This window comes from Hemitrygon akajei, chromosome 1, assembly GCF_048418815.1.
Source record: "Hemitrygon akajei chromosome 1, sHemAka1.3, whole genome shotgun sequence".
NCBI lineage: Eukaryota > Metazoa > Chordata > Chondrichthyes > Myliobatiformes > Dasyatidae > Hemitrygon > Hemitrygon akajei.
The window spans coordinates 94,151,061-94,163,495 of NC_133124.1; the positions used below are offsets into that span (position 1 = coordinate 94,151,061).

Sequence of the window (12,435 nt, forward strand, 5' to 3'; positions counted from 1 at the left end):
AAAAGTTTGCCCACCCCTGATCTAGAGTGTCTGCAGTACTTTGCTTTTATCTTATGTCAATTTTATGTGATCAGTTTGCTTGATGAGTGAAGTTGCAGATAAATGAGAATATTGAAAGGATGATTTGTATATAGACTATGAAAGGGTTTTTGATAAAGCTGTGCACAAAAATAATTGGATGGGATGAAAAAACTGATACATGATTAAATAGCAGAAAGTAGTATAGAAGAGCAATTTATCAGAGTGGACAAAATGTAATGTCAACTAAATGTACTTTCTTGATAAACTGTTTATTTATGACTTAGATGAGTATGGAAGGCATAATTTCAAAGTTTGTAGATGACGTGGAGATGACATAAAATGCAATAAACTTTGAAGAGGGTGGCGATGTAGCCGGAGGAATAGACTCGTGCTGATGAAATCTGCAGTGTGATGATTTATTGGATAACAAGAATATAGGAAAGCAGTGTCAATTGAATGGCACAAAATTGAATAGCAGAGACCCTTTTAAAAATGGCAGAGTGTTATTTTTAAAGATATCCTTGCTTTTATAAATATAGGGATGATGTGTAGAAGCATTCTTTATAAAATACTGATTAGATTCCAGATGAGTCTGTGGCACTCCTGGGATTCACACCGTAGAAAACACAAAGTACACTGCAGATGCTGTGGTCAAATCAACATGTACAAACAAGCTAGATGAACTCAGCAGGTCGGGCAGCATCCGTTGAAATGAGTCAGGACAAAGGGTCTCGGCTCGAAATGTTGACTGCTCATTTCAACGGATGCTGCCCGACCTGCTGAGTTCATCCAGCTTGTTTGTACATGTTGATCACACTGTAGAAAGGATGTCAAAGCTTTGGCGAGTGTGTAGAAGGATGTTCCAAAAGGATACTAGGGATAGAGGACACCAACTCCACCAAAAGACTAGAGAAATTAAAGCTGTTTTCCTTTGTGTAAAAGAGAAAAGCAGATTTGATCAATATGCTGGGAAACATGGAAGGTTTCAATTAAGAAAATATAATCTCTTTACAGTAGTGCAAGGTAATTTATTGGAGGATGCACATTTAACTTAAATAGCAATTTAAGCTGATCTGGAGCATCTTGCTTAAAGACTGGTCAGTACTAGTAGTGAGAAAATTTCAGGGCTAAGTGGAGAGGGAAGAGAAGTGGGACTAATTGGATAACTTCAGCATTAAGTAACGCAGGCCTGAAGGGTTTAATATCCTCAATAAGTTCCAAAACATTCTGAGTCATTGAAGAAAGCTCATGAATAGTGGTATATTTTCTGATTTCATGTTGAAAGTTACAGTTTCATATTTGGACATCAGGGATGAGAATAGCAATATGACACAGCATTCAGCAGAATTAATTACACAAATAGATATGAAGTTGCTAGGTGGTGGTGCTAGCTATAATCTTGCATACAGCGAAAGGCCGAACACTGGAGAAATGCAGATACTGTAGATGCTACACTGCTGTTCAATGAATAAACTTGACACCACAGGCCAAATAGTTTAACCACGATAGTGGAGAATCCTTTAGAAACGGGAACAAAAGAAAACAGTTTGAAAGTCAGCATGAATATCTTAAATACAAAACAATCTTAATGAAAATTTGATGAAAATTTTTGATGACTTATGGGCGTATGTTGATGCCCAAGAATGTTTCATATCACACTAAAAATAGGTTTGTCAGTAATTTTAGAGTCCGTGAAGTAAAAGTACAGTTGGAAGAATTGCCAAAAAAAAATAAATGTGACAGAGCTGTATGGTTATGAACCATTGTTTATTGTACTGCAGAGGAGTTTATGGTGTTTTTATAAACAGAGGCATAAAGAAGTCATTCAATGTCTGCAGTACTACGCTGCAGATGCTCTACAACTCAGTGGTGGCCAGCGTTCTGTTCTATGCTGTAGTCTGCCGGGTGTCAGGGTGAGGGCAGCTGACACCAAGAAGATCGATAAGCTCGTCAGGAAGGCCGGTTCTGTTCTGGGGGTTGGAACTGTATTCCCTGGTGGTTGTGTCTGAGGGGAGGATGCTGCAGAAGCTACGGAGCATTATGGACAATCCCTCTCACCCCCTCCGTGACGCACAGGACAAACAGAGGAACACCTTCAGTAACAGACTGATTCCACCGAGGTGCACCACTGATCACCACAGGAGATCCTTTTTCCCTGTGGCTATTAGACTCTACAACTCCTCCTCCTCAAGTATATGAGTACATGGTTTCATTGCACAGCTGTATTTTGAACTATTACTTTTTAATGCACATATTGTATTCTCTTTCATGCCTCAATACTCACGTTTTGTATTTTAAAGTATATATTTCTGACTGAGCAACTTTGCAACAATGATTTCCTTTGGGATGAATAAAGTTTTATCTTATCTTAAAGTACAAGAGCAAGGTAATCATGATGAACCTGTTTGGTCACAATTGAAAGATTATGTCCAGTTCAGGGTATTAAGGCTTTTGAAGATGTAAGGGTATGAGTGAGGGTGAAGAAGGGGTTTACAAAAATAACTCTAGGGAAACTAGACTAGTTACTCTGATAGACTGGAGAAGCTGGTGGTGTTCCTGGATTAGGGGAAGTTGTAAGGAAATTCGTTCAAGATATTTAAAATCATGAATAAGCTATACAGAGCAGATGGTAAGTGATTAAAATCAATCACGCAAGCAAACCTGATCAGACCAGACCAGACCATGTCTATTAAGTTGGGTATACATGGTCCTGAACCATTCCTTTGGGGTTGGTTTGGGCTGATCATGCCCCTTGCATGTAAAAAATGAGAGACAGAGGCTTGATGTGTGTGTGTGTGTGTGTGTGTGTATATCAGTTTCCAGAGCCATGGGGAGAAGGCGGAGGAGCGGGGTAAGATAAATTGCTTTTGAATAGAATCAGCATGAACGATGGGCCAAATGCACTCTCCTCTGCTGCTACCTTTCTGTGATTCTCTTTCACAGTAATATATTCATTCACAACCTAGTTGACTAATTTTCTGAACTAGATAGTGTGAAGGTACAGTTGTAACTGATGCATTTGTTAAATCAGGTCAAAAGCTTGAAAGAAATTAGATAATATTGCTGTAATTTATCGGTGAAGTAGCAAATAGAAAATTGCTTATATTGCCTTCCATACTTATTGTCCCAGAAATGGATCATGGTGTTCATTTAATTGAAATAAAGCAAAGAAAACCTTTCTGGCTTCTGCCTGTGGTAGAATTCATAAATAATTTCTTGGGAGCCCAAAATATGCACTTAAAATTCATCCATTTGGAAATACTCTATGAAATTGAAATCTTCCTGAGTTTATTAATGACCTTATATTTCTTGTTAATTTCTGTATATCAATTAATCAATTATTGTCATAGCTTTTTGAATGACTCATATTTTAATATGCTTATATTTTGATTTAAATTAAACATAGTATTGTTAAAGTGCCTAAGGCATTAACGGAATTTGTAATGCCTTAAGGGGTTTCTTTGAAGAAAGAAACATAATACTAAAATCAGACATTAAATGCTTTTGTACAGTAAATAAGTGCCTAATTTAATTGCAAACCTTAAAATTTATTTCAGAAATTAATTTTACTTTGCATTCATTCTTTTTGAAAAATCGTGTTTTATTTTCAGTTGCTAGACTGCAGCCAGAGAGGGATTAAAATATTATCTAAACACTCACATAAATAAGTGCTGCTGTCCAGGGTATAACTATATTAAGAAGTAATCTGTATCTTTTACAAAAACTCATGCTGCCAACATTACCGACCTTAATTTAATTTTGTGTTATGTGGGAGAAAAGCCACAGGATGCCTGTGATGTGAGAGCTGCTGGCCTTAATGAGTCTCTGCCTAAGGTTTCTTTTCTCCCCTTGATCTCACTGGCCCTTCTCTCCCCAAGGCCCCCATCTCTTTCTTTCTTGCTGTTTTTCCTTTCATGTCATCACCATTACTTTTTGACCATCTTTGCCTTCATCTGTAATTCCCATCTTTCACTTAATTCTGGGGTTAATATCACTACTTTTTATGCAATTCCTTCATCCTTTCCCAATTTTTCTTCGATTTCTCTTGTGCTCTCTCTTGATCTCTGTCCCCTAAGTTTCCCCGGTTTTCCTAACTACATGTTATTTCTGCCTTGGTTCCCTCAGCCTCTCTATCAGCTCCTTTACTTTTCTTTCATCTCTTTCCCTTTTCCACATCCCACCTTTTAATACCTTTGAACTGTTCTGTTACCCTAAGATGGCAGTGTCAGATCATCTGAAAATTCAGTAACATCTCACTTAATGCTTGGACAACGGGTAATTGGCAATTGGAATATTATTGTCACATGTACTGAGACACAGTCAGAAGTTCCTCTTTGCATGCTATCCATTACATAGATAAGTACATCGAGACAATACAAAAGACAAAAAAACTAAATAATAGATTGCAGATTATAGTGTTCCAGTGCAGTGCAGGCAGACTAATAAGGTGCAAGAGTTTTGACAAGGTAGACTAAGAAATCAAAATTTCATCCTCATCATAATACAGGTTCAGTAGTCTTAAGGCTGATTTACACTTGTGCATTGCATCTAACCTACGCCGTACCTACGCTATACCCTATGACGTAGGATGACGTGCACCTCTCCAGAAAAGTTACTCACCTGTCATGGCGACGCAGACTGCAACAACTGTGACTGGTCCACTTGGTAGCATTGCATTTCCTCCTACACATTTTCAGTTGCTTCTTCTCCGCCATGTTTGTAGGCTGTTGCGTACACCAATAAGAAACAGATTAACCAAATTGTCAAATCTACCTGCTGACATGTGAAAATGTTTGAAATGCATTTCCTCGTCCATGTCTCTCATGAAGAAACTGAACACAATGGCATAGAAAGCCCACCGCCAACTAGCGTTTTGGCACACACCAATGCACGCTCGCTACGATGTAGAGCGACACAGAAGTGAAAATCAGGGCTATGGCATAGGCTGCAGCGTAGCCCGTATGCGCAAGTATAAATCAGTCTTTAGAATACCAAGAAGGAGGTAATTCTTGATCCTGGTGATACTATTCTCAAGCTATTGTAACTTTTGCTCTATGAAAGAGGGAGAAGAGAGAATGAATGGGCTGAGAAGGGTTTTGGAGTATTTTTGTTGAGTCACCGAAGCAGTGGGAGGTATAAATAGAATCAACAGTGGGGAGACTGGGCTGTTTTCACAACTCTTCAATTTCTCATTGTTTTGGAGATGATCAGTTGCCCTCCTGAGCTATGATGTTTCCGGATAGAGATCAGGCTGGTGGAAATGACAGACAGACATACTTTATTGATCCTGAGGGAAATTGGGTTTGGTTACAGCTGCACCAACCAAGAATAGTGTAGAAATATAGCAATATAAAACTATAAATAATTAAATTAAAATAAGTTAATCGTGCCAAGTGGAAATAAGTCCAGGACCAGCCTATTGGCTCAGGGTGTCTGACACTCCGAGGGAGGAGTTGTAAAGTTTGATGGCCACAGGTAGGAATGACTTCCTATGATGCTCAGTGCTACATCTCGGTGGAATGAGTTTCTGGCTGAATGTACTCCTGTGCCTAACCAGTACATTATGGAGTGGTTAATAATTAATAGGTTGGTCTACTGAAGAAAAAGGAAGGTTAGGAGCTAGGTCAGGGTGAGAGAAGCATCAGTGTGAAGCAGCATTGAGGGGATTTAGTGAATGCTTCAAATCTTGTGTTTGACCATGTGCTAAGGAATAGGACAAAGTGAGGATAAAGGAGCTGGGAATAACAGGCATTAGCAAGAGAGGAAAGCAACCAATGAAGAACCAGAAAGTGATGCAGAAAAGACTGTGGATGATTCAATGTGTGTCGTTTTAGATAGGAGCTATAAGGTGTACATGTATCATTGACTATGTTGAGCCCAACAGCCACTATGTTTGTGGCTGATAATATTGAGATTCCATAATATTTGGAGCCAAGAATTCCTGAGTTAGTCTTATTGTAGGAAATGCATTTTGTACATATACTTCACTAGTACATGGTGTTCCAAGAAAAAGAAAGATATCACTGATCAGACTCTACTTGATCTGAGTATACAGAGCTAAGCTGGAATATTTTCATGGAAACACGCGTGATTTATGCTGCTCTGGAATAAATATATAGATCCATGCAACAAAAAAAAAGCAAGACCTTTTGGCCCATCTCAACCATTTGCTTTCATAGGCTTGTATCCATCTACTTTTCCTACTTAAATAGCTGTCCAAATGCCTTTTCAATGTTGTAATTATATCTGCCTCTTACCTCCTGGTCTGGCAGCTCATTCCAGATAGCCATTAGCACCTATGTGAAATGAAGTGCTATAAAAGCCTTATTGGTTGCTGCTGCACAATTCCCATAAGTATTGATCAAAACAAAAGATAATCTGGAAATAAGCATGGCCAACACTATAAATGACTGAAAAATGAAAATATATAGTGGTATGCAAAAGTTTGGGCACCCCGGTCAACATTTCTGTTACTGTCAATAGTTAAGTGAGTAGAAGATGAACTGATCTCCAAAAGTCATAAAGTGAAAGATGAAACATTCTTTTCAACATTTTAAGCAAGATTAGTGTATTATTTTTGCCTTGTACAATTTTAGAATGAAAAGAAGGAAAGGAGCACCATGCAAAAGTTTGGGCACCCCAAGAGATTTGAGCTCTCAGGTAACTTTTACCAAGGTGTCAGACCTTAATTAGCTTGTTAGGGCTATGGCTTGTTCACAGTCATCATTAGAAAAGGCCAGGTGATGCAAATTTCAAAGCTTTATAAATACTCTGACTCCTCAAACCTTTTCCCAACAATCAGCCGCCATGGGCACCTCTAAGCAGCTGCCTAGCACTCTGAAAATTAAAATAAATGATGCCCACAAAGCAGGAGAAGGCTATAAGAAGATAGCAAAGTGTTTTCAGATAGCTGTTTCCTCAGTTCATAATGTAATTAAGAAATGGCAGTTAACAGGAACGGTGGAGGTCAAGTTGAGGTCTGGAAGACCAAGAAAACTTTCCAAGAGAACTGCTCATAGGATCGCTAGAAAGGCAAATCAAAACCCCCGTTTGACTGCAAAAGACCTTCAGGACCTTGGGGTGAAGGAAGGTGAGAGGTGACCTGATAGAGGTGTATAAGATGATGAGAGGCATTGATCGTGCGGATAGTCAGAGGCTTTTTCCCAGGGCTGAAATGGTTGCCACAAGAGGACACAAGTTTAAGATGCTTGGGAGTAGGGACAGAGGAGATGTCAATGATAAGTTTTTTACTAAGAGAGTGGTGAGTGCGTGGAATGGGCTGCCAGCAACTGTGGTGGAGGGAGATATGATAGAGTCTTTTAAGAGGCTTTTAGATAGGTACATAGAACTTAGTACAACAGAGGGCTATAGGTAAGCCTAGTAATTTCTAAGGTAGGGACATGTTCGGCACAACTTTGTGGGTTGAAGGGCCTGTGTTGTACTGCAGGTTTTCTATGTTTCTAAGATTTAGCAGACTCTGCAGTGGTCTACTGTGTTCTACTGTGCAGTGACACCTGCACAAATATGACCTTCATGGAAGAGTCATCAGAAGAAAACCTTTCCTGCATCCTCACCAGAAAGTTCAGCGTCAGAAGGAACATTTAAACAAGCCTGAACATTTGCAAAGGAACATTTAAACAAGCCTGATGCATTTTGGAAACCAGTCCTGTGGACTAATGAAGTTAAAATAGAACTTTGGCCGCAATGAGCAAAGGTATGTTTAGAGAGAAAGGGGTGCAGAATTTCATGAAAAGAACTCCTCTCCAACTATGAAGCATGGGGGTGGAGCGATCATGCTTTGGGCTTGTGTTGCAGCCAGTGGCACGGGGAACATTTCACTGGTAGAGGGAAGAATGAATTCAATTAAATACCAGCAAATTCTGGAAGCAAACATCACACCGTCTGTAAAAAAAAGAGCTGAAGATGAAAAGAGGATGGCTTCTACAACAGGATAATGATCCTAAACACACCTCAAAATCCACAATGAACTACCTCAAGAGGTGCTAGCTGAAGGTTTTGCCATGCCCCTCACGGTCCCCTGTCCTAAACTTTATTGAAAATCTGTGGATAGACCTCAAGAGCAGTGCATGCAAGATGGCCCAAGAATCTCACAGAACTAGAAGCCTTTTGCAAGGAAGAATAGGTGAAAATCCCCCAAACAAGTATTGAAATACTCTTAGCTGGCTACAGAAAGCATTTACAAGCTGTGATACTCACCAAAGGGGGTGTTACTAAGTACTGATCATGCAGGGTACCCAAACTTTTGCTTCGGGCTTGTTTCCTTTTTTGTTATTTTGAAACTGTAAAAGATGGAAATAAAAAGTAATCTTGCTTAAAATGTTAAAGAAATGTGTCATCTTTATCTTTATGCCTTTTGGAAATCAAGTCATCTTTTACCGGCTTAGCTATTCACAGTAACAGAAATTTTGACCGGGGTGCCCAAACTTTTGCATGCCACTGTATATGCAAGCTCCAGAGTAATCATGTTCCACTCTAGGGGGTGTGAATTCTGATGAGTACAGTGTTGAAAATGTTTGTTAAAAGCTGATCACCACAGCCCCAGGAGTTCCTAAGGGCAGAGACCGAAGTCCAAGTTGCTTCAACTACTTCATTAATGACCCTCCTTGCATAATAAAGTCAGAAGGGGGAATGTTTACTCATGATTGGATAATGATCACTTCAATTCACAAATCCTCAGCAAAGGCAGCAGCCCATCCCCGAATGCTACAAAGCCCAGGCAGTGTTTAGGCACTGGCAGGCAAGAGGCAACATCTGTGCCACAAAACTATCCGCTCAAACAAGAAAGAGTTGAGCTAATCCCTCTTGGCATCTGTTGTCTCTATCATTCTGAATCCATCACCATCAACATCCTATTGACCAGAAATGCAACTAAGCCCAGTCACATAAATATATAACTATAACAGCTGTTCAGAAGCTGGGTATTCTATGAGATTGGTACACTTTATCACATCCCAGATTCTTTCTAGCTTCAAGCTATGAACCAGGAAAGTGTGGAACACACTCCACATGACTGAAATTGTACAGCTCCAACATCATTCAAGTAGCTCAACACCACTTAGGGTTGAGCAGTCGACTTGCTTTGGTAACCTATCAACTACCTTTAGCATTAATTTTGTCCACCGCTGGTACAAAATGGAAACTATAAGAGCCAGTTCCAAACATACTGCAGTTATTTACTATCGTAAAATACATGAGCATCAGACATACACCGTTCCAACATGGAAAAATAACAGTGTTTCTTCATTGTTGCTGGATATTAATCCTGGAGCTCTCTAGCAAACAGCATCATGTGGGTATCCCTTTTTAAGAAGATGGCCCTCCTCCATTAGCCACTGCCATCTCCTCAAGTGAAATTAGGGATGGGCAATAATACCTGCCTTGTCAGTGACAGCCAGTTGCACCAAAAAATGATAAGAAAATGATGGTTCTAGTTGTTCCCTGATGCATTTTGTTCAAGATCTGAGGCATGATCACAGGTTTTCCCAGTCCTGATAGAAGTGGAGCACAGTAATTCAACTTATTCCTGCCATCACAACTTTGTGGGAAGGACAGATACTGTTGTAAAATATAAGAGGGTTGCTCCATCAGTATGGATTTGGCACACTGGTGGTATTGTGGAAGGGTCTACACAAATGTATTTGGTGTGCTGAATTACCATAGTTGGAAGCAAAGGATTTGCACTACAAGCAAAGCAATTTGCTGTCAAGGTTACCAAGGTGATGATGGTGAATTATAAAAAACAAAGTACTGCAGGCACTGTTCAGAAATAGAGCCAGAATATGCTCTAGACACTTCTGCCTGTTTGAATATCTGAAACAAATTGCCTTAGAAATCAACCTTGTCCAAAGAACCTTTTTGCTGCACATTAGTTTTGTAGAGTTACTTTCATGAGGTTCCTCTCCAAACCTGACCCCAACAAATCACAGTAACTTGCAATTAAATAGTTCACTTATGCAAGGAATCTTCACAGTACATCTTACAAAAGAAGAGGCAGCTATCCAGTAAAATGCTAAGACATCTTGGAAAGATTTTACTGAACACACAGTGAAAGTAGAAAGGGAAAGGGAGAAAGCCAAAAGGTTCTGCACAAGAATTCCAGAGAGTAGGAAAATAACGAGGAACACTTTTTATGCAATGTTGTTGGTGACAATTAAATTAAAAACTACATTCTATTTTTCTATATAAATATTTTCTTTAAATAAAATGGCTGATTAAAGTGTATTGTTGCTAATAAACAGAGTGAGGCTTGGAGCCTCATTGTGAGATAATTTGAATAGTGTGAGGTGTTTGTTTAATAAATGCTTCTAAAGCAAGGGCAGTCTAGAAAGTCATTAATGAATTTCATACACAGCCCACTGATATTTTATTTTTATAACACAGGAAAAATATTTGCTGTTGAAAGAATTGAAAAGGGTTATTTGGTGAGCGCATGGTCCATTTAAGTACTTTAAAATAGAAGTCTAAATATGAAAAATACCCATATCATTTAAGTACAACTGAACGCAAGTATTTTTTGTTATTGTGATTAGATTGCTCAATAATCCTTCTGGTTATTATCATGGATATTACCAGCATAGTTTATGAATGAACTTAAGAGCAAAAAAAGTATTGGTGTTGGGCATAAAAATAGTTTATATGCCAAATTAATCGGCTCGTATTTTCACAGTCTTGTGCATTATGCAACATGTTTGTTTAATCTGCAGACAAGAGAACACCTAACGAAGGCCCAGCGGGGGCTAATCGGTGATGGGGTATCAGCAATTATAAGAAAGCTGGCAGACACTTCCGAGGGAGGAACAAGCTACAGTGGAGACATTCTAGCTTTACTTGACATTTTGAAGAACGTGACAGAAATCTTCCGTAGGGCTTATTACACTCCTGTCTCTGGAGATATCCAGGTTGGTAAAATGTGACAAATTATTGATGGAAAAGATATGAAATAAAAGTCTTTTCACTTGCTCTGATCTGTATGCAATCTAATACTGAATCCAGCTCTGTATCTTTATGCTGAGAATGATAAATCTGCTACCTCAGAGGAGGTAGTATGGTGTCCTGGTAGGTAAATGGGCATTAGACATGGATCAGTCATGATTGGATTAAATAGCAGTTAGGCTTGAAATCTATTCACATAAAACTTTTCAACTGTTTATTCTTTCAATTTTCTTATATTTGGATTATATGTTTTTCAAATCATTCTTATGCCAAAAATGTCACTTTCATACTTCCAGCAAAAGTTACGGAGTTGTAAGTAGAAGAAACCAAGGAGAGTTAGGGTATTCCATCATTTTTACTATTTAGTTCAACAGCCAGTTGTCTGATGCTATCTTTGTTGTGAGAATTGAGTTGACAACATTCAGCAGTTCAGACAAAATCCATAGAAATGAACAAACATCGAACATTTCAGGCCAAGACCCTTTTTCCAAACAATGTATCTCTTACTCTGTTGTGTTTCAGGGATATTGTTGGAGAATTATTGAAAATTACAGCATTCACAAGAAAAAAGTTAAACCAAAATTATACACAACTTTTACAAGAAAGAACACAATTAAAATTAGATAGAAAAACAAAGTCCAAGAAGTGCAAAGCAATTGAAGTGATTATGGTGTCCCTATATTGAGGTGGTGATTAGGGTTATGCAGATTGGTTCAAGAAGTAAGTGGTTGAAGGTAAGTAGCCTTTCGTGAACCTGGTGGTGTGGGACTTTGTGCTTCTGTAACTTCTGCCTGATGATAGCCCTGAGAAGATGACATGGATGCTGGGAACCTTGCGGCGGCGCCTCATGTACATATTACTGAACTGACTACACATATAATCTAATATCTATTCTGCTTTTGAAGTGCTCATTTTATCATTAATGTTGCAATATACATTTTTTTTTGTTTTGCAGAATTTTGTTCAAATAGTAAGCAATTTGTTATCAGAAGAAAATAAGCCAAGATGGAAAGAAGCTCAGCTGGTAAGAGTTAAAGAGAAAGTCAAATTTTAAATAATAAAAAAAGTTCTATTGAAGCAATCATTGATTATTTACTGAATTAAATGCATATGGTCAATCCTCTACAACTCCTTTTGACAGCAAACCATGCTGTGATTGGACTGTTTAATTGGAGTTAAAGTTGAAATGAGAAATTGATTTTCCTAGTTCATATATAATTGGATATACATATAGATACCTGTACACCCAGAAAATTAAGTTGCTTTTTGAGTCTGCATTTGACCTTTCCTTCAGCAATGTTTTGCCTCATTTGAAAGCTGTTTGATGGATGTAAAGATGCAAAATCAGAGTACAGAAACTGTATTTCTTAAAGTAGTTAATGACTTGGGTCTTAATGCCGATGCAGGTAACATATCAGTTCTTGTTATCTTTGATTTGAGTGCAGCATTTGATACTATAGA

General features: G+C 38.5%; 1 protein-coding gene across 11 annotated transcripts in view; it reads left to right on the top strand.

Moving 5' to 3' along the window:
* The window catches only part of adgrb1a (adhesion G protein-coupled receptor B1a), a 575,895-nt gene that overhangs the window by 301,315 nt on the left and 262,145 nt on the right, over positions 1-12,435 (top strand). For all 11 annotated transcript variants that reach the window (XM_073048159.1, XM_073048205.1, XM_073048135.1 and 8 more), the window contains 2 exons: positions 10,746-10,940; positions 11,930-11,998. In XM_073048159.1, coding sequence (XP_072904260.1) covers positions 10,746-10,940; positions 11,930-11,998 — 264 coding nt within the window. The remainder of the gene's footprint in view (positions 1-10,745; positions 10,941-11,929; positions 11,999-12,435) is intronic.